This window comes from Coloeus monedula, assembly GCF_965178545.1.
Source record: "Coloeus monedula genome assembly, chromosome: 16".
NCBI lineage: Eukaryota > Metazoa > Chordata > Aves > Passeriformes > Corvidae > Coloeus > Coloeus monedula.
The window spans coordinates 8,933,553-8,956,294 of record NC_138796.1 but is presented as its reverse complement, the minus strand read 5'-3'; the positions used below and the strand labels follow the sequence as shown (position 1 = coordinate 8,956,294).

Here is a 22,742-nt window from a genome sequence, read left to right as displayed (position 1 = left end):
ACACCGAGCAACCAGTGGCTATCTTACCTGTAACTGGGAGATCTGAGAAAGCTGGTTTAACTGGGACAGTTGATTCAACATGGCTACCTGTTGTGGGCCAAAAAGTGGGCTCAGGCCACCGCTGTTTGGTGCATACTTCAGTAATGATACTGGAACCTGCAACACAGGGCCAAGAGTGACTGGCTGTTAACAGGTTTACTCAGTCCAGAATATGTAGAATACTATAACCTCAGGTCAACAAATGCCTGGTTTCATCAAGCCAATATCTTCCCAAATATTTACAGAATAAATGTCAGCAACACCAACAAACAAGGAACAATTTTCTTAAGCAGCATTTAGATAGTTTATACACAGTGTGTTTTCTGTATCACTTACCTGAGGGGATAGTAATGGAGGAGGCACTTGAGCACGTGGATTAGGCTGAGATGAATTAAGAGGTTGTGCTGGAGGCTGCTGCATGCTCCTGGGCTGTGCTGCTATATTCCCAACACCAAACACACTGGGATTGCCATTCTGGGGAAAGGATGGGCAGTCAGTGACAATAAACCTCTTCTGCTGCTTCTCCCACCCCACACATTGCAATTTCAAGTTAAACATGAATGAATCACACAGGCAGCTACAACGTTATATCAAAAGGTATTAAATGCTGTCAAGTAACATGCCAAGGATATGCACACAGCCTTACCTGTCTAACAGAATTCAAGCTTTGCATACCCAGCCCTGTTAGGGAGCCCAGGGCTTGGTTAGGTAGTGCATTATTTGAAGGGGGAAGCTTCATGTTTTGATTGGACATAAACTGCATGTTTTGGGACTCGTCTGCTACAATGCCATCCTGATGGGACAGACAAAACGAGGTGCAACAACCAGCCAGCAAGCAAGCAGAAGGGAGAAACCATTGCAGGAGCAGAAGGGAAGAGTCACAGGACAGTCCAGCACCAGCAGGAAAATAGGCAGAAAACAAAAGAGATCAGGTTAGTCATCGGCACCGCAAAGGGCTACAGAAAGTGCTTAGTACGATGTATCAGTGAGTTAAAAAGAACAGACCATATCTTATGGATTAACCAGACAGCCCTCAGTCCCCCCTGCACTACCTGCAGAAAGCTCAGGAGCACACAGGTAACTGCTCAGAACAAGAGTTGAAGGAGTTCAGCAGTGTCCCCCCGTAAGGCACCAACTGACCTTATCGAAGTAAGGACCGCGATCCATGGAAGACTCTTTGGGAATTTGGGGACGAGAACCAGGGCCTTTGCCAACCACACGATTGTAATCTCCCACGCCCAGGCCGTGCTTGTCCATCTCCATCCGCTTGTCCTGCAGTAACCCTGGGGATGGCACAGACAGGCGGCTGCAACACCCACCAGTCCTTCAGCCTTCAGCCACACCAACACCAGCCTTGTGAAGAGTGACCTGACACTGCTCTCGGGCAGGACACTCATAAAACAAACATCAGTTTAGCTTTGGACTCTCTGGGTTTTACTGGAAAGGGAAAGGAAATCCTGTGTACCAATGGCTACAGACAACTGGAGACATGGAATCGGCACCAATAGATTTTGCAAGGCTTCACACAAATATTACCCTCAGCTGTCTCTTAAAACCAAGAATGTATAATTGCTTCAACTTGCAATAATTTAAGTATCAGGCTTGCCATTAATATTGAAATCTAAAACTCAAAGAACAATTCCTTTACCCAACAGATAATGAGCCCCAAAGTGAAAATACCCAATTTTGAAGTGGAACAAGGGGAGAGTAACTACACTAAAAACTACAATGCTGCAATTAGTTTTAGTTAAACATTCTATCATCATAGTATACTGTTATTAATGCATTAAAGAATTATACTATCTTTTATTTGCTAAAGAAATTGTAACAGTGAATGGATTCAAATAAACTATAACTGCTCCCAAGTCATTTTACACTCAGGTTTAAACGTTTCTAAATTTCAGTATTAATTTAGTTCTTAGAAATGAACACATGCTTCTAAGAATGAACCCAGTGAGCGAGTGTGGGATTTGGTACGTTTCTGTTTATACTCAGTGGAGGTGCCCAGAGGGCAATCAAGATATTTATATTACAAGAAACAAACCCACCACACTCTGAAAACATTCTCTCATGTCATTTTAACATATAGAAATAGGAATAAGCTTAGTTTGATACATGGCCAATATTCCTATAGCAACCAGGTGATTCTGTGCACAACATTACTCACACACACAAATACTTTTCTCTCCAAGGACATTCCTTTTCTTTAGGGAAATATATACTTAACTATATATAGCTATAGATATACACTATATATAATTTTTAAAATGTAATTTACAGAAGGATATAAGGTAAAAGAGAGTCTGGAAGGAAAAGCAATAAAGCCCAGCTCGGTTCTGCTGCTCTTACCTCCAGACATGTCCATCTTATTGCTCTGTATGGTTTCTTCTGGTGATTCTCTCTGAAATAATAAAATAAATCACAATTATTTAATAATAGCATTTTTAAGATAAAACAAAGATTCCTACACACTATTACAATTCAAAACTGCAAGAAAGAAAAATCGAGACAATCAGATGCTATTTTAAAGCATTTCCTCCCTTCCGTTGCTATCCACTCAAGAACAGGTTCCCTCACCAGAACTCCTACGTAAATGCAGTAAAGCATTAGGCTATGGCATGAATACCTGGGTGGTGGTTACAAAACCCCTTTCCATCAATACAGAGGTCTTTTTGTAATGAGAATGCACAGGAAAGGGATGGGTGACAGAAGGGAGACAAACACAAGTAAAAAGAAAACCACGATGAAAATGAACACTTGGCAGCTGAGCACTTCAATGTGTGTGTATTATAACAAGCCCTGTGGAAAGGCAGCAAAGCCAGACAAAGGCAAATACTTACTGAAAAACTGAGATTTGTGAATTGCTTAATGAATGGATTGATCCATGTTTCATCTTGCTTATTTCCACCTTTCATTATTCCCTTAAAAACAGAAAGGAATTCCTGTGATACTCAGATCCCACTTCAATTACATCACAAAGTGTTAAGAATGAAAATTAAAGTGTAATGTGTAAGTCCAGTAATCCCTTCTGACTTAGCTTTCAGAAATGACATCAAGCCTTGCCCCGAGCTGCTCCTCACCTTTGTGGGCATCTTTTTCATGTAGGGTGGCCAGTTTAACGATGGGTTAGCTTCTTGTGAGGAACTGCTGTTCCACATTCCAATCTCAACATCCTCCTCTTCCTCCCAGCTGGTCTGACGACTGCCAGTCAATGGCATATCATCTCCACACCAACTATCTTGCATAGATTTAGGCCCTGGTTGTGAAAAAAACCCAGCACACGAACATTTCAGTAGCAGCTGCTGCCCTTCACACCAAACAGCTCGATGCCTACTGCAAGGTAAAAACCCCTCAAAAACATGAGGCCTTCACAGAGGTATTTCACCCTTCTCAAACACACTGAGAGCACTCACCAGGTTTATTTGGAGGCTGCTGCCCAAGAGAAGCGTTTCCCCAACCAGAGGTGCCTCCTGCATCGCTGACGGGCTCTCCCCAGCTCGTACCAGTGTCCATGGGCTTACCCCACGCTGAAGTCCCGTTATCTACAGTAGTGGCTGGAGTAGAAGGCTCTCCCCAACCTTTGCAAAGCAGGGCGAGTTATTGGCACAGTTTTGAACAGGATTTTAAAGCTACCTAAAGAGACTCAAGTGTTTTGCCTTTTCTAGATCCTGAACATACAGTAAAAAGCACGTGAGCACATATTTCCACTTTGTGTGAGGGTCATTATTTAAACTGCAAGCTGTTCCATAAATAGAAGTAATCACAAAAATACAAATTTTGTATTTACAGAATTACATTCTGATAATACAAATTTCTAAAATATTAAGCTAAGAGCTGCTTGTTATATCTAGGTGACCCCATCTGGGAGTGGAAAAAGAGACAGAGCACAAAATACTTTTTATGCCCCATTAAGTTCCCCTCCAAAATCGTTATTCACTGCTCATGAAGCTACAAGACCAGAAAGTTTGATCCCAAACCCTTATAAACCCACCACCCTTCATTCTGTCCTGCAGAAGCTCAACACCTTTTTTTGAGGGCTCATTGGCAAAATAAAAGTTTAGCTGGTTTAGAATGATTTAGAAAAATAATTCCAATCCTCAGACACTATTTTAAGTATTTCCTGTGTTCCCACTCCCCAGAACTCAAGCAGAGCCGTTTAGCCCTTATTATTGCAGTTATTTAAAACTCGAACAGATCTTCCAATCTGTACAAAAGCACTGTGAGCAATGCTGTTCATTTCTTTAATAAACAGAAAATGTACTTCACTGCCACTTTGCCCTTTCCATTTTGAAACTAAAATACTGTTCTATAAAGCAAGACTAAGAAAGTGCTTTGTAATCAATAGAAAACATAAATTTGGGTAAAAGCCAGGCTTACCAGAACCCGAACTGCTCTCCTTGCTAGACATGGCACTTGAAGACAGTAGCTGCGGATGTACCTGTGCTTGCTGGTCTGAACTGCTGCTACTGTTTGGGACATTTTTATTCCACATATTCACATTTTTGTAGTTGTATTTGCTTGGATCACCCCAAGCAGAAGTTCCATCATCAATCTCCATTTTACGGCGTATGGATTCGGGGGATGGCTCCTCCCAGCCTGTGGGCTCTTCCTCCTTTGCTGGGGCTGGCATTGGCCCCCCCAGCCAGCCAGACCCTGGGGGTTTGTTCGCGGCAGACGGGGCTCCCCAAGAGCCAACATCTTGTTTGTTCCACTCAGGAGAATTGACTGGCTTCGACGAGTCCCCCCAGACTTGAGGCTGATTGGATTTCGGAGGGTCTCCCCAGCCCTGGTTCTGATTAGACTTTGCAGGCTCATCCCATCCTGAAGAGTTGTTTGGGGTTGCATTATTGCCTCCCCAAGTAACAGAATTAGATTTACCTGGCTCATTCCAACCAGACACGGACCTGTCGCTGTTGCTACCTCCGGAACTGGATTTCTTTGCCTCACCCCAATGGTTACTTCTAGAGTTTTCACCCCAGCTATCACCAGCAGACACTGCCCAACCCTGGCTGGCCTTCTGTCCATCTCCCCATCCCTGCTTCATCTTCGGTGTGTCATTCCAGGATGACTTTTCCTCTTTGCCACTTCCCCATGATTGATTGCTCTTGACCATTACTGTAGCAGCAGAATCTTCTTCCCACCCCCCCTGGCTGTTTGACCCTTTGGAGTCTCCCCACCTTGTAGCAGACTTTGGATCTCCCCACCCCGATACAGATGAGGTATCGTTATTATTAGGGCTAGGTCTATCCACACACCCCCCTGAGCTGGAAGTCTGTGTCACAGAACCCCCCCAGGCCTCTGTCCCATTGTCAGTTTTTCTTTCACCCCTCGGTGATGTTTCAGTATCCCAGGCAGTGTTCTGTTTGATTGGAGTCTGTCCCCAACCAGAGTTGGAAAGGACACGTGGATCTAAGTCAGTTCTGTTCACTATGCTTTGGAGTAATGTGTGCTGGTCAACTTTCCTCCTCTCTCGGTTCTGGCCTTCCACAGCTGCTCTGTCTTCATGGCACCCGGTGCTCTCTGAGCTCCCCTCGCTGTCCCCCGTACCTGTTTTGGCCCATGTGCTGCTCTGCTCAGCCATCTGGGAGGCAGCAGAACTCTGGCTGTTGAGATCATCCTCCTCAGTAGACTTCCATCCATTTGTAAACTTCCTGCTGTTTCCATTCACACCTTCATTGGAATGCTGATTGCTAGGCAGTTTGCTCCATTCCCCGTTGGAAATGTTGGTGCCAGTGTTTTGTGCAGGGTTGCCCCATCCTCTTCTGCTCCCGCCAGCACTCGCACCATTCCCGTTTCCCCACGGCACATTCTGGGAGTTGACTGTCCCTGCCTCCCACACCCCTCCGCCTTTATTCCCGTTGATTTGAAAGTTAGTGCTGCCAGGCCCGCTCCCGCCCGGCTGCATTAGAGTTGCATTCACAGTGTCACCATTAGCTTGGCTGTTTGGGCCTGGACATTTGTCTCCAGAGTAACTAGAACCATAGGCACCCCAGGTAGTACCATAAGAGCCGCCAGTTTTGGCCTCACCGTTGCTCAGGTGAGAGATGGAAGTGCCATTTGCCACTGGAGAGGCCTGAATCTGAGAATGATTCATTGTGCTCACGCGCCAGGCCCCGGGCCCTGCAGTGTTGGGCAGTTCGTTCATCTGCACCGAACCAGCAGAGTTTGGTAAACTAGAGGTCATAAAGTTAGTAGTGTTATTTGGTCCATTCATTTCAGTGTTAAGGTTTTGAGGTTGCCCACTGAATGAAACATTCCTTGTACCATTTACTTCAGAATCACAACTTTCCTGAAGGCTTCCCCAGGAACCGTGGGCCGAGCCACCCACTTTCGAGTTAATACTCTGGCTGTTGGCCATCTGACCTATGGTACTGCACTGAATGCTTGTGCCAGGACTCCCACTCCCCACGGACCCTTTCAGGGCATGTCCACTGTTCTCCAACACGGACCAGGCACCATGGTTGCCATTTGAATTCAAAGTGCTTGGATTTAACCCTCCATTTGATGAAGAGTTTATGGTGCCCCAAGCATTCATTCTATTGTTGCTACTTTCAGATTTGCTGTCAGGAGCATCCACAGAAACTTGACATGTGCTTATTATGGATCCATGGGATAACCCCCACGGCCCATTAATACTTCCATTGCCCACATTATTGCTGTTGCTACCAACCACAAACTTATTCTGAGACCCATGTCCGATGCCATTGCGAATGCCATCGCTTTCTCCGCCTGTGCTCCCTGAAGCCATGATAACGAGGTTCCGCTCCGACCCAGAGCTGGAGGCAGAGTCAGTGTCCATACATTCTGAAGTCAGCTCTGGGTCACTGCCAGTGATTGATGGCCATGCTTCTTTGTCAGAGCCGTCTACGATAACTTTATCCCAGTTTGTGCTGGCGTCACTATTTGAAGAGACTGGTCCCCAGTGAGAATTTTCATAATGGGATCCTAGACCACTGTGGTTCAGATCTAAAATGAAGAAGGAAAGCCCAAGAGCATTATTATGAGTTTAGTATTATTACTTCATTAAGCAGAAGGAAAAAAAAGTATAAAGATATTAAGCCAGGAATTATTTTGCTTATTATTTTGCATCTGTTAAAACTACAGTCATGGAAAGCAATGGAGAAAGCTCTAAGTACAGCTGCCCTAAGGTTGTCACATACAACCCAGAACATCTCCCAGCATGCAGAGCTGCTCTCACAAAAACCTCAGAAAACTTCAGACTCCTAAAGGTCTTTTTCTTCCAGAGAAACATTTTTTTAAAAGAATACTCTGTATCACCATATACGAAGTATTTTATAAAACGCATATGCATGTCAAAACCCACAATACTAAATAAAACCCAAAAACACACTAAAAGGCAGAAATTCCAAGAGGACATGGCCCTGGCCCAGTACCAACAGCTGTATGACAGCAGCCAGAGAACACACACCTTCCCACCCCCATTACAGACATTGTATAAGAGTCTTCAGTACAAGTTATTCAAGGTATTTTCTTTTATACAACAACAACTTGGCACAAAATGCACAAGACCCATCTGAAGTTCTGCTTTCAGAATGCACTGACGCACAAGTCTATTTTTAATTAATTTTTAATCAATATCAATATTACTCATCCTACAGTGAAAAAGAATTGAGTCCAAGACCCTGGCTCCCAGAGTTGGAGCAGCACAGAGCATGGATCACCCACTGCTGCTCACACCTGGCTGGAGGCAGCTGGGGGGCCCAGGCACTCAGCTGAGCTTCACCTGTGGTAAATCAGTGTGAGAAACCAGGATGGTGGCTCAGCAGCTTGGAACAGGAGGAGTGGGAGAGACCTGTGGCAGGCAGACAGAGCGCTGTAATAGCATCTGGCAGCTCCACAGGCCTGGAGAGCCACCACCATCCCTGGGAGAACTGGAATTCAGCTGGGCATAACCCAGAACCTGCCGATCCGTGTGGTAGTACAAGAACACTGTCATGTCTGAGCAGCAGTCCAACAAACCTCAACCTTTCAACTCTCACCCTGGTATTGTTAAAAAAGACATTTAACCTGTACTAAGAGACTGATCAAAAAGCTGTGTGCACTCCTAGGAGCGAGAGAACCAACAGCATAGAACAAGATCCTGCTCACACAAACATCAGCCCAGTAACACCATCCCTTTTAAAAGCAACACAAAGGCACACAGATGGCAAACAGCCTGAATTCAGCACACACAGAGATACAGGTTAGGTCTACAAGGGAAATGGTAGAACAAACCCTAATTTGCACAGCAGCAGAATACATAAAGCTTTTGTTTATTAAAATTCTGTTACCCTAATTTAGCTGCAATGCAGTTTGTGCAGAGTCAATCCACCAACAGCACGCAGTGATTAACTTCCACTCAGCCAATTTTCTCCCATTACATACAAAACTACTTAGACCAACAGTCTTACTCCTGGACATAAATACGTTAGTGATGTCCACTGTTCTTGAACATTCCTACCTGAACCTCCCCAACTCATGAACTTCAGAGACTAAGGAAACAAATACTCAACAAGCAGGTATTAGCTATGACTTTTGTATCTGGCAGAGACCACAAACCACCCTCAAAACTGAAAAATGACATGTAGCAACACACTGCATTTGGTGCACAGCACGAGGAGCCAGAACAGCCCACTCTTGCTTTTCTTCCCAAAACTATTTAAAGTTGCAACTGAACTTTTGCTGCTTAAATCCTTGACAAAAAAACATTTACACAAACCTGAGTTACTTAAAATTCTGTTATCTGCTAAGATTGCTTTCAGTAATTTGTAATTTAATGCTTTCCAGCTATGAGTTATACTGCAGGAAACATTTGAAAAAAAATGTATGTATTTAAAATAGCAGTTTGTCATCACATGGGCTAAAATAAACAGGATTGAGAAGCGTAAATTAAGAAATACCTGAATCTTGCACCCTCTGCCTCCTTTTCCTGCTCCAGCACACCTGGCACCCCCAGACTGTCAATACCATACCGTGCCAATCACTGTACCTTTGGGCCTTATGAACAAAGGCATCTTAGCAAACACAGTCCTGAGCTTTTAGCAAACAATCAAGACATGATTTCCTCCACAGTGCGACACGTCTCTGAGAGGAAGCACAAGCTTGCACAGATTATTCAATACCATAAAGAGGCAAGTCAGCATGGAAGCATAAACGTAAATAAACCCTGGTATTTTAATGCTAAGGTGACAAAAACTCTTAGTATGAATTCTGACTTAATTAGAAAATCAAAACTGTTAAACCAAATTAGTATGCAATGGCACAGAGAAAGTATACTGCAATCATTCACACACCCATGCCAATGAAAAGCATAAGCAAAGAATAAAAATAAAAACAGTAATTATAAAAAAAATCAGACAAAATCGTGTGAAACATGTAACTACCACAAACACGTAGTGCAAAAGCAGGTGAGATGGAAGTAGCTAACCTGACTGGTTAGGGGAGTGGCTCACCAAGTCCCGAATGGGAGGCATGCCTACAAAAAAAAAGCAAGAAAATCACAGAAGTGTTACTTCAGCAAATGAGAGAACAGTCCCCAAAGCACTCACTGCTGTAAACCCAGTCCTTAGACGCCTTTTTCAGGGCAGGTTTCTCTCAGACCCAGCTCAGCCTCAACTGTCTGCTCTGAATCACATTCCTCATGCAGGGAGCAGGGACATGACAACAAACCCAGCCTGGGGATGTCAGCATTAGCAATTCTGTCACTTAGCTTTTAAACACATTTCCATTACCACCTAGTTGTTACACATTTGGGCATTTAATCAACCAATTTAACATGCCCTTAGAAGTTTGATTTATACAAAAAAGGGGAAGAATTTATAGTCATCGAAACCAAAACCAGTTCATTTTGGACTGTACTGACGAAGAAGTTGAGCGGTCAGCCCTGAAACTTCAGCAAGTTCCTCTCCCCTCTCTGAACAGCACATTTGCTCCACCTCCAAGTCAGTACTGTGCTGCCTGACTGAGCAAACAGCAACATCTGAGTACGGCCCAACGCTTATTTAACCTAAGCACGTGTATAACAATCCATCATTTACCCTCTTTCACATCCTCCTCCTCCCCTGTGTCACACAGGCACTGTATGAAATCAAACTTCATCTTTCAAACTCACAAATTTTACAGCTGGAGACCACAACTGTTACACTGAAGGCAATGTTCCCCAAATGAATCTAACCTCCATCACTACTAAGTGCAAATCCCAACTGCTCCCTTCTTCCCTGACTCCTCCAATAGCTGAGAACTGCCCCCAGGTTACAGGAGGGACCCTCTGTTCCCAAAGGCTCTGGCTGGGACACAACTTTGTGGCACTGCTGTGAGATGCACCAGGATAAAGGGAGACGGGAGGAATCCAAACTGGAGCCCTGCCAGTAGTCCAGTGGTGCTCTCCTGTTCTGCTCTGGCCACAGTTGTAAGCAATTACTGCTGGCAAATACTTCAGTTCATGATATAAATCATTTAACTGTGGAACAACCACCAGGTTATTCCAATGTGTTCCAGAGCAGAGGTGAGCAAACACCAGGGCAGCCATCAACCCTTCCTTTCATGTGAAGTTTGCACATGGGGCATGTCAGTGAAGCCAACAACTAAACTGGTATGAAAGTGTCCTGATAAAGAGCTACTTATGGAGATTTCTTAAAATAACAGTCTTGGCACCGGCCTGGATCTGTTTCAGAAGCACTACAAGGTATGAGCTTCATTAATGTATCTTTACTAAAAGGATATGCCAAACGTCCTAAGAACAGCAGGAAAAAACCCAATCCCCAGGCCTATCCTTTCTTCAGCTTCACTTCTAGACACAGCATGTTGATTTTCTAAACAGGAGACAACTGTTCACTCAAAACACAGGTAAAGAGGTGGGGATTAGACCACTGATATAATTTAAACATTCTCCAATACCAATAACTTAAAATCTTTGTATGCCCAGGCCAATTAAAGACTTTAAATTCAGCAGCAGCTGCCTGCATTCCCTAGCTTTTACAAAGCACCTACCAAACCATTCCAACCACAGCTGGAACTGGGGAAGAGATCCTTTCAGGAATGACACATAAACCTACAGCCATTCCAAATTCCAGCAATTCTGACTTCAACACTTCAAGCCACAGCTTTTCTTTTAGCCCTAAAATACAGATCAACCCCAGTAGCCATTAAATAATGCTAAAAAAAAAAAAAGTCAAGAAGTTATTCCATTAAGGTACCAAATTTAACCCCAGTGTCCATGGATATCCTGTCTACATAAGTGACCTACAGATCAGTCAGATTTCATGAGATTTTTGATTTCAGAGGTAATAAGGAGAGTACCTGGAGCTGCTGGTGGAGGCTGAAAGAGGAAGTAGGGAGAGTGAGTGAAACTAAGACAGGCAAACGACAACAGCATTTCCTTTCAGATACAAAGGTGTCAGAAGACATTTGGCCCTGCTGGACCAGGGCCACCTCCACCTCACCAGCAACGCATCAGACCAGAAATTGAAACCAGGACAGAAATCCAGCACGGACAAATTATTTGCCTTTACATTATCATCTTGTCTATGTTTATGAAAGAACACGACAACACATCCAAACCAGATGTTATTCCTGGTTACTCTAGGGAAAGAGACCTTCCAAGCACACACGTGGCACCAAGAAAGGAGACCTGAGTGCCCAACCTCAGATGGCAGTTCTGAGTTTTCCTGGAACACACAGAACACCAGGAACAGAGCTCTGACAGGGACAAAGCTCTCACAGGAGCTACAGGCAACACAGACATTTTCCTAAGGTGACAAAGTGATCTGGCCAACCCTTCTCTCCCTGAAGGCTCTCAGAACATTGCTGGTTCCAGCTGGGTGTAGTGACACACCATTCAATCAGGGCAGCTGCCCCAGACACCAGCACAGGCCTGGGACATGCTGGCAGTGCCCAGCCCGAGGGTGTCCAGCCACACCAGCACAAAATCAAGGAAAACTAAACAAAACTGGGAAGAATGCAGTACACAAATGGGAATCCAGCTAATTATATACTGGGCTGGTGTTCACAAAAGAAGTACAATGGAGAACAGTACACAAATCCTCTGGATACAACTGGGAGACTTACAAGGCTGTATAAGCAGTAATACTTCTTAAATTAGTCTATGTGTGAATTTTTACTTAAATCACCCCTTTTATTTAAATCACCTTGCTACACAACTTGACCAGTAGAGTACACATGCTGCAGGAAAAGTTTCCTCTTAGAGGCAAGTTAATGAAAGGTAACTTTAAACGTCACTATGGACAGGAACAACATCATACAGGAGAAGCAAAGAAAATAAACTACTTAAAAATTACCTATTGCAATGGTAAAGAGTTCTATCAATATGTTACAGAAATAATACTGGAAAGTAATATGGGAAACATTCCTCAAGGAATCATGGATAAACTGCTTCCAGTTTTGTTTACTTTCATTTTAAATACTGCTTCTTCAAGACTCAGTAAGCAGAACAGCTCAAAATTTAACTCAAACTTGAAATATCAGGGCTATTTTCAGGGTTTCCTCTTTTTTCTTTTTTTTGCTGAAGGGGCTGAGAGTCACATCCTTTGTGGTCTATAAAACACTAATTTTGAGAAACACTGGGAATTCAGTAAAGTCACAGAAGAAACTATTTGTGGGAACAAATTACATCATCACTGCTATGTGCACATCAAAATATAAATACAAGTATAAAAACAAGAAAATATTTGTCAAAAGTATTAAGCATTGGCAGACATTAGTACCAAATCCCTTTGAAAAGCTAGATCCCTCACAGAAAGTTACTTTTTTCCAGACAAAAATAAACTACAATAATGTCCTGTAAAATTAACTGAACTGCATGTTTGTGCAGTCACTGAACAGCACATCCTACATGTGTAACAGGCAAGTTCACCTGACGTAAAAGGCTATTAGAAGGAATGTATAACAAGCCAAAATAACAAAAGATGACTGTACTTAAATAGCAGTAAAGGCAAAAGTGGATCCACTCTGTAATACAATCAAGCTTCAGGTGGATAAACTGAGAAAAACTCTGACCTGACAATAAAAGACCATTCTGATATCCTGAACAAGCTGTACCCTGGCTGGATCTCCACGTATGAAGTTAGAAAAGAAAGCAAAGTCTCAAGGTGCTGTTCATAATCACATAAAGAGATGTGCTGGAAGGGACTTTGAAGACCACTCAGTTCCACTGCCATGGGCAGCAGGGACACCTTCCACTATCCCAGGCTGCCCCAAGCCCTGTCCAACCTGGCCTTGGACACTTCCAGGCTTCCAGGGGCAGCCACAGCTTCTCTGGACAACCTGTGCCAGGGCCTCACCACCCTCACAGGGAACAATTCCTTCCCAATATCCCACCTAACCCTGCCCTCTGGCAGTGTGAAGCCATTCTCCCTTGTCCTGTCATTCCATTCCTTGTAAATAGACACTCTCCATCCTTCCTGTAGGCTCCCTTCAGGTACTGGAAGGCCAAAATTAGGTCACTCCTGTTCTTTTCTCCAGCTGAACAATCACAACTTCCCCAGCCTTTCCTCACAGCAGAGCTGCTCCATCCCTCTGATCATCCTGGTGTCTCCTCTGGACTGGCTCCAGCAGCTCCACATCGTTCCTGTGCTGGGCCCCAGGGCTGGAGGCTGCTCTGCAGTGGGGTCTCACTTGAGCAGGGCAGAATTCTCCCCTCCCCTGCTGCCCAGGCTGTGGGATCAGCCCACCTCTGGGATGGGTCCTAAAGACCCTTCCTTATGAGATGTGTCTATCAAAACTGGATGCAAAAAAGGTGTTTTGTACCACGACCATACTTGGATGAATACTGAGGACAAAGACTGGAAATCTGGAGCACAGCAGTGGTCATACTGGAATCACCACCTGCTCCAAACCTGCCATGCCTGCCATACACTGCTGGTAACAGCGAGCAACTGAGACAAGGGCTGAAGCTTCAGTACGAAACCTGCCCACAGAGGCCAAAACCATCCTGCAACATTCAATATCAAGCTCTGACACAGGAAAGGATCTCCTCATGCTACAGCTTACAGTGGAAGTTTAAATAACATCAGCTGAAATATTCCCCTGATAACTGAATTTAAGCTACTCGATTTTAGCTAAAGGAAAACAAGGTACCTGCCCTCACCTGGCTGTTTTTTGCTGCTGTTGGGCACTTCTCCGTTGGTCACGGGCTGGTTATTGGTGCCAGTGCTGCCTCCTGACTGGCCGTTTAACACTTTGGGAGTGGATCCCAGGTTTGCAGCTATCACTGGTAACTGCTGCCCTCGTTTCAGAAGCTGTTTCTGTTCCTGGTGTCGGAATCGCGGTGGTACTTCCCGAGGAGGGTATCGAGGCAAGGGCTGCTGCTGGCTGCTGGCTGGGGCCCGCTTGGCATTATTAGTAGTGCTGGTTCCTGTGGAAGTGCCGTTGGAGGTGACAGGCTGGGGCTGGCTTACACTTGTCTTGGTTTGTTCTGGCACTACCCCCACCCCCAGGAAAAAGAAAGTGGGACAAAGTTATTCATGTGAACAGCAACTTAAAAAATTGAAGACTAAGTCAATATTATTAGAGGTGTTTATATATGATGTAAGGGCAGCATTTCTCCTGATTCAAGCTGTAACTCATCCCTGAGGAAAGGCTCTGTTATCCCTCAATCACACTTTCATGGCACAGACCTGGAAGCAGGAATATGCCTTGCTATCACTAACCAAGTTATCTCAGTTACAGTACGCTACTACTAACCAGCTTTCTACAGCCTTTTGCCTACAGATCAGCCCTATGCAGTTTATTCCAACATTTAATCTTTTTTTAGGAAATGTTTAAGTGTTAAAAAATTAAGTTTCCCGCTTAAGTGTTACATATAGAAAACTGCTCCAGCCTGGCCCAGAAAGAACAAGGGGCAAACAGGACCTACAGGACATGTTGCTAAGGCTTCCCTGCTTTAACGAGCCCAATATCCAAAGGGAAAGTTATTCATGCCCTCAAGTGACTGCTGCCAGCAGGAACGGCTGCCAGCACAGGGAACGCTGCACGCAGCCCGGCAGGATAGCGCTGGCACTGGGAAAATGCCAAATGTGCAACTGCAACTCCAAATTATCTCAGTCCCAACAGCACAGCCCCAGCAAGGCCAGGGGAAGGTCAAATCATCAGCAGAGGTCACAGGGAACACACCAAACCCAGCACACCCTCAGCTCCACAGCCCACCCCAGCAGCACAAGCAGGGCCGAGCACGGGGCAGGTGCTGGGAACAGGCGAGTCAGCCGGACCACCAGGTAGGAAGGCACTCGGAGCTCCTGGTGTGGGACTCTGCTGCTACTGCCATCCCTCCCAGCTGCAGGTGAGCTCTGTCCCTCCCTCACAGTATCAATGTTAATGTACTTTTCAAATTTCTTGTATGAGATATCCATAAAGTGTCTTAATATTTATCGTGCAGCTTCCCAAGATACCTCAATACTCGACGAGGACCTCCCTCAGCACCAGGAATGTTACTACACAACTGAAAAATGTAGTTTTCAGGGGCTTTTAAAAATATTTCAAATATGTTTAAAGACCATTTTATCATTCACTTTCAGGAACCAAGTCATGGGAATATTTGGAATACAAACAAAAAATAAAAACAAACTCAAGCTTTTGTTTAAGGAATCAATTTGAACGTTGTAAGTATTACGACATAATTTCTGTTTATTTCTACTTTATGTATTCTGAAAAATATGAAATAGAAGCCTTTAGAATAAAAAGTCACTGAAGAATCAGCATCTGAGTTGTGTTTTAATGGAATATTGCATTTTGGCTGCCTAAGGGAAGCAGGAAAGAAAAACTTTGGAGACCTCCTTGTTTGACAAATAGGTGGGCAGAAGTCTCAGGGTGAGGACACCCAACTTCAGCTGCCCCTGCCAGGGCCCCCAGCTCCCTCTCAGGCACAGCAGGGATCCAGCTCTCCCAGCTCACAGCTGACTGGAGAGGGACAGAACTAAGGACAGGAAGGGCCAGGACACAACTCAATTTATTGTACAGAGCACAGGGAATAGAAGGTATTGAAAGGCCATTAGATAAACCAGGAAGTTGATAAAGGCCACAACCACCACCTCAGCTTTCCTCAATTTAAGCTGTTCCCTATATTAAGGGAAAGCAACTGATTCCTTGCAAAATATTTTGATGCACATAATGAGACAACAAATTGTGATTCTGACTTCTGTTTCAAAACCGAACTTAAAAATACTAAATAATATTAAACAGATCTACTTCATTTGGTCCTTCTAAAACTTCTTGCATTATAAATAAAGTAACTGAGAGTGACTAAGCCCTGAAGGGGGGGGGGGGGGGGGGGGAAGAGGTGCTATTTAAGCAAACTGCTTAGAATTTGTTGACAATTTAATGCAGAAGGACTTTGCACTTTTCTGTGGTCCAGGTACTGCAGCAAGCTCTGAAATTAAAACACATTTGTTCATACTCCTGTGTAACTGGTGCCCAAACCATAACTTTTGGTGCTCTCCCTGTGCCTCCTGCCACCCCAGCTGATTCCACGGATGACCCTTTACAGCCTGGAGCACAGTTCAGCTGAGCTGAGCTGAGAGTGACACACAGAAACCCTTCCTGCAGCCAGAGCATCACATCCAACCACCAGAGCAGTCCTGGGGCCACAGCCCCACACAGGGACACGCATATTCCTTCAGCCTCTGGCACAGACTATTTGAGCTCTTTCTTTTTCCACTATCACCTTAAGCAGAAAATACAAATACACCTCGTTTGAAGAGATTTTAATATGGCATACAGCACCCGGTAACATGGTCCTGAGCCACCTCTCCTTCCCTGCCACTTCCACTCCTGTACAACTGCTCCTCTGGGGTAAAGCGAAATAATTTCCATCTGACATTCCCTGGACACCCAGACAGAGCTGCCAACAGCATGCCCAGGGCAGCCCTAACACTTTACTTTCTTAATTAAAGCTACTTTAAGACCAAGTGTGTTAGAACAGACCCCAACGGACCTGCAGGAACTCGAATCACTTTTTACTATCAAGAAGTGCAACAAATAAACAAGGTACTCTCTGCCCAGCCAGCCCTAAGGCACAGCACCGACAGCACTTCTCTAACAGTTTATGAATATTATATTTCTCATATATTCTAAGCATTCATTTCCTTAGCAAATACGGCAATTCTATCTACCACGATATCAGCAAATTGTATAACAAATCTGCCAGGTCCCAGGGCTAGGCTATAGAATACGCAGAGTCCACAATTGTCTGCTAATTTTCAACTGAAATTATCCAAAGTGCAACAGAATTCCCTTGCCTTTGCTTCCCTCAGAACCACAGAGTAAGTTTTAAGCTATAAAATTAATCCTGCCCAACATTTTCTGCTCCACAACTTCTCAGAAGACTAAATAACACATTAATATTCCAATATGGCTACTATGAATTCCAACACCCCTAAATCGTTATCTTAATATTTTAATTTGCTCTACACAAGCTGCTTGTTAATAAAAGTTTGTTCTACACACCAGTATTTTATTTTGAACTGTATTAAGGCAGAAAGATAATATTAACAGACTTACAGTTTATCACAGTTAATTGACTAGCAACAGCAAGTTTACAGAAACTAGTATTAAAAATGACAGATTTTCATAAAGAACAAACCTGCTGCAAACCCTCAGAGCAAGGGATGGTGGAGTTACAGTTTACAGAGAGATTCCAAAGAAAGACGCTTCCAACTTGTGTTGCTTTCCCACTCTGCAGATTTCATTAGAAAATGGAGGAGAAGCATGGTGTCATTTTACTGCTCCAGGAGCTGCCTGCCAACTCCTCCTGGAGCAGGGGCCCAGGGACTCACACTCCCCCTCCAATAAAAAAATGGCAGCTGCTTGAGTAACTTTAATGCAGATGGAAAACAGTTTCTCCCTCGCACAAAACCAGCGCAGAGAGATCAAATCCTCTCCTGACCCACACAAAGAACAGCACCAGGCTGGCAGGGAAATGCTCCTTCCCGCTGCTGCTGGAGCTGCCCCCCGAAAAACGCCCTGTGCTGCTCTCCCTGCATGGCATGTCCCGGAGTTGTCAGGGCTGGAATGCTGAAGGGCAAACAGAGGAAGTCTGGCTTTCAAGCTGACACACGTAAGATGTAGTGCTAGAATTTTCGTGGTGGAAAAATGGCCGCAGCTGTGAGCTCGGAGCTGCTCTGGAAAATATCTCCGTGTTTGCCAAGGCTTTAACCCCTGCAGATCCACACAGAGGTGAGCGCGCCCTTCCCGCGGGACTGCGCGGCCGCAGGATGATTCTCTGCATTCTTCTAGTCACCCTCAAGATTTAAGAGCTAGCAGGAGAGTTTTTCCAATCAGGAAAAGCACAGTCAGGCAAGCGAAAACCCCGACAAAACCCAGCAGGGTTTGTGTAGTCAGGCCATTCCGCTTCGCGGAGAAGAACAAGCATAAGAAGTTTCCAAGGTGGGAAATATGAGTCAAAGATTTCAATTCCACACCCAGCTATTTTTAGAGCACTTTCCGTTTCAGTGGGCAATTCAGTTTATTCTGTTCTGCAATGCAAGTGGCACTTTCTGGGCTGCAGCAGCAGCCGGGTGCACTCCAGCTCGTGCTGCTCCAAGCCCCGATGCTTTCAGAACCAGCCCCAGCACCCCCAGCTCTGGCACTTCTCATCAATTACTTCACATCGCTACATTCAGTTGTGTGCAAAGGGCATTTCAGCTCCCACTGAGCTCCCACCCTGGAGCACCACGCACAGCCAAACTCAAACTTCCTCCTCAAACAGCCTTTCCTTCAGTGCTGGGCTCATCAGCACTATCTGGGGCCACTGGGCTGCCTGCAGGGTTCTGGTTCAGAGGAAATTCAGGATAAATGGATTGACTTGTCTGTCTCTAACAGCACTGACTTTAAACGCAGCAAAAGGACATATTTTGCCAAGGTAGAAGGAACACCACAACTGACAATTCTACACTATTTACAACAAATACGAACTCAGGTTATACTTATTTTTTCCTGGAATAGCTGGTACAAGAGCACTGGGAAGGCGTATGATGTGCCAGCTGCTGCACAAACTGGTAAACTTTCCACTTGGAAACTAATAGACTCGCCTCTAACTCTCGCAACCTCCTCTTCCCTCCTTTAATAAAACCAGCTGGATCAAACCAGGCAGGTCAGAATCCCTGAAATCCGCAGGAAGGCCACATGCATTTTTAACTGCAATACTATGGTATTAAAATGCTGCCAGTACCAGAAACATTGTTGTTAGCATCTTTTGCATTACTTTCATTCCCAATCCTGGACAGGAAAATCCCCAGCTCCATGAACTTCCTTGGAAGGTTCCTGTCATTTTACATGAACACTGGGAGTTGCTTCAGCTGGTACAACAGCAATTTCTTCCTTAGCTAAAACAACAGTTTGGAGCCATCCAAACTACATTTAAAACCAAGAAACACCCTCCCTTCCCACCCCCAGCACTTAACCAGCTCCTTTTCTGAAAGAGGCACATAATTCTGAATTATTTAGAGATCCTATACTCTTGTATTTTATCTTCAGCTCATGGACAGAATAAATTATTTAAGACATTAACGTGATGGAAACTTGGAAACTAATGAAACATTAATTTGCATCCTGAATACAAGGAGGCAAAACTGGTGAAACAAGGCAAGAGCCATGTGCAACACAAGCTTCGCATCTTGTTCCTATAGAAACTGTAGCAAAAAGTTGTGTATCTTTATCTCATGATGTCTTTTCTTCCACAGCACTGCCAGTTTATGTTTCTCTGACAACTCTAAATTCCTGCTGAACTTTATGAAATACCCTTTAAATAATAACGTGATTAAGTTGGAACTTAACACTTCCATCAGTGAATGTCAAACCCCAAAGCAGAAAATAATAATAATAAAAAAAGAATTTAATTACTCTGTCCTTCAGAAGAAAGACATTTTCATTCCATGTGAAGATTCCCACTGGGTAGCCTCCTGAGCAGAACTCCTGCCCTCCAGGTTCACTCTATTTTTAGCCATTTGCTTGTGCAGCCTCGGCCCTGATGTGACGCCAGTGCAGCCCAAGCACACAGGTCAAATGGGCACTCCAAGTGCTTGTTGTTATACAGCAAAGTATTCTATCATTTTCCTTCTTCACTGTCTTTTCAGACATATTTTATCACTTCAGAATAAACCCAGACATTTTCATAATTCTTTAAATCCAGTCTATTACGCCAGAAGCCTTATGGCAGGAGTGTACAGAAGAAAACCAATCCTTAGCCTGTATTCAAACACAATTCCATGCACTGCTTGAAAAAGGGCATGTTAAAAAACAAATGAAGAATATTTATTAATTATAACAGTCTTCCAGCAATTTTCTTAATTATTCTGTCCTGTGCCCAAAGACAAACCTGGAACTCTCAATGGATTTCAGCAGCCGCAGGGCAGGACCCCTGGTCAGCCTGATGCAGCCCAGAGGATGGTAGGACACACAGAACAGCAGCTTCCATCACTGCCAGTGGGTCCAGGAATGCTGCAGACCCTTCTGCAGCTCACTCGAGGCTCTGGCAGCTCCCCCTGCCTCCAGCAATCCCTTCTCCAGAACCAAACCATCAGCCTCCCTAGGCAGCAGGTAGGAGAACTTCCTACTCACAGCAGCACAGCTGCCCTCACTCCCTCCCCACAGCATCCTTACACACTGAAAGTCCATTGGTCCTACTCAATCCAGGTATTTTTTTCCATTTAAACACACCCACCAGAGCACACACTGCACTTAAAAACACCAGATCCAACTGTCTCTCCTGAGAGCTGGGAACAGGTGCTGCAGAGCATCAGTGCAGTGCCTGTGAGGACAACTCGCCTGCTCCACTCCCAGCACATCCAAGCTGGGATGCTTCCTCAGTCACCCCCCTTGGGAACGGGCACTTGTGCCTCCCTGCCCCTTCCCCAGCGCAGTGTGTCCTCTGCCATTTTCCTGCCTCCAAGCCCCATCAGTCCTCAAACACTTTTTGATTTTTCCAACAGGAATTACGTCTCTGCTAAGCAGAGCTCCGAAGCTTCTGGAGCTTCTACCACTGCTCCAGTAAGTGCTAAATTAAACCAACATCCTCAGAAAACAGGGTTTCAGCAAGGACTCCACATGACCACTTCAGCAATTACTATGCACTTCCCAACTAACAGGTGAAGAGCTACAATTCAAGAGGAAGTGAAAACAATCTTTTTCCCCCTTTTTAGAAGCTGGTTGGGATGGAGATCCATACAAACGCCACAAACACTCAGAAAACCGCAGTGTTCCCACCTGCCATGAACACTGAAATTACAGCTTTTGGTTCTGGCATTCTGAACATTTTGCAGGATGAGCCCTCCACATGCAGGAGTTAAAACTGGATACATTAATTACTTGTCCATCATGTGTTCCCAATCCCAGCTGCACTTAGAATATTGTAAATTAAGTTTCAAACAGATCCATCTTATACAGTTATTCTGAAGTGTTGGTGTACTTCTCAAACAAAGCAAAAAAGGGGAAGGAAAAAAGCCAAGCAAGGAAAGGAACTTCAGGTATTATGTCTATGCCTGGTGCTCTGTAAGTAAATAAGAATGGAAAACAGGAGGATCAGCAACTCCAATCCCTGGATAAACCCTTTGCTGTTACTCTTCTAGACTTTTGTGGTCACTTTGAAAAAGCGCAGCTGAAGTCTCAAGGGTCCCATCTGTCACTTTTGGGAGGAGACTTCAGGTGACACATTTGATTCAACATATTTAAAATCCCAGAAATAATACACAGAGTAGAACTAACTGTAAAGTAACTTACCTTTGATTTTTTGTTCAATGGCCTAGAACAAGAAAAAAGAAGTGTCAGTGATTTGTGCAGATAAGAGAGAAACCACATGTATATGTGCCACTTCATAAAGCAACATTAGCTTTTGACTTCCCTCTTTTTAAATGGTTTCAAGTTATTTAATTATCTACTTCAGAAGCATCTCTCTAACCAACCCAGGCCTATTATTCCTTATGCTTAAAAAGCTGTTTAAATGTTATACAAGACAAAATTAATTTGAAAGATAACTACATGAAACAGACGGAATTAAACTTGCAAATTAAGATGTTTTAAGTGAGTTAAAAACTGTGCCTGGAAGCAAAGAGCCGTCACCACTTTTACTGCAGAACAGGGCAGGGAAGGGGGAGTGACCTGGAAATGGAAAAGAATAAGGGAGCAAGTGCCAAAGCTTCAAGTCTTTAATTTCCAAGATTCAACGGGTTATACCTGTGATATGGCCAAGACGAGAGATTTATTTGAATGAAAGTTTATCACAGGATAAAATGGGAGAGAAACATTTCTTGTATGGAAGTGCACCTCAGTGGCGTGGTTTTAACTTCACACCACAGTGAGACTGTGCTCAGGAAGGGCCTCCCAAAAGCACAAGTTCCTCCTCTGTGCTCCAGAGCTGCTCTCCCTCTTACCCAGCTTCCCAAAGGAAGGCACTGCACTTGGGGCCGCTACACACCAGCAGAACTCCTCATTATGCTTTTTGTGTAATATGGTTAAAATACCTACTTTGAAGCCTTGGCTGGATCTGTGTCCTTAGAATGCCAGGGTTCTGTGTTCCAGCACCTGGCTTAGCCAAGCGTTCACGTGTTTATACCGCACAAAAAGGCAAATGGATACATCCAGGAACGCTGCTCAGCACCAGGATGGGGGCACAGCACAGGCTTTCCATAGCCCAAGTGTCACCTCTGGGATCGCTGCTGTCCCTCCACTACTCCTTTCGGTCCTAATTACTGACACAC

At 44.4% G+C, this 22,742-nt stretch overlaps 1 protein-coding gene across 3 annotated transcripts in view; it reads right to left on the bottom strand.

Moving 5' to 3' along the window:
• Positions 1-22,742, bottom strand: part of TNRC6A (trinucleotide repeat containing adaptor 6A) — a 44,659-nt gene that overhangs the window by 10,537 nt on the left and 11,380 nt on the right. For 2 of the 3 annotated variants that reach the window (XM_082292431.1, XM_082292432.1), the window contains 11 exons: positions 21,766-21,787; positions 14,144-14,476; positions 9,467-9,514; positions 4,417-7,005; positions 3,453-3,617; positions 3,120-3,295; positions 2,880-2,960; positions 2,389-2,440; positions 1,180-1,322; positions 376-513; positions 28-156 (listed from right to left, as the gene is read on the bottom strand). In XM_082292431.1, the coding sequence (XP_082148557.1) occupies positions 28-156; positions 376-513; positions 1,180-1,322; positions 2,389-2,440; positions 2,880-2,960; positions 3,120-3,295; positions 3,453-3,617; positions 4,417-7,005; positions 9,467-9,514; positions 14,144-14,476; positions 21,766-21,787 (3,876 nt within the window). Of the gene's footprint in view, positions 1-27; positions 157-375; positions 514-685; positions 833-1,179; positions 1,323-2,388; positions 2,441-2,879; positions 2,961-3,119; positions 3,296-3,452; positions 3,618-4,416; positions 7,006-9,466; positions 9,515-14,143; positions 14,477-21,765; positions 21,788-22,742 lie in introns of all 3 variants that reach the window. The other variant, XM_082292433.1, reaches the window with a different exon arrangement.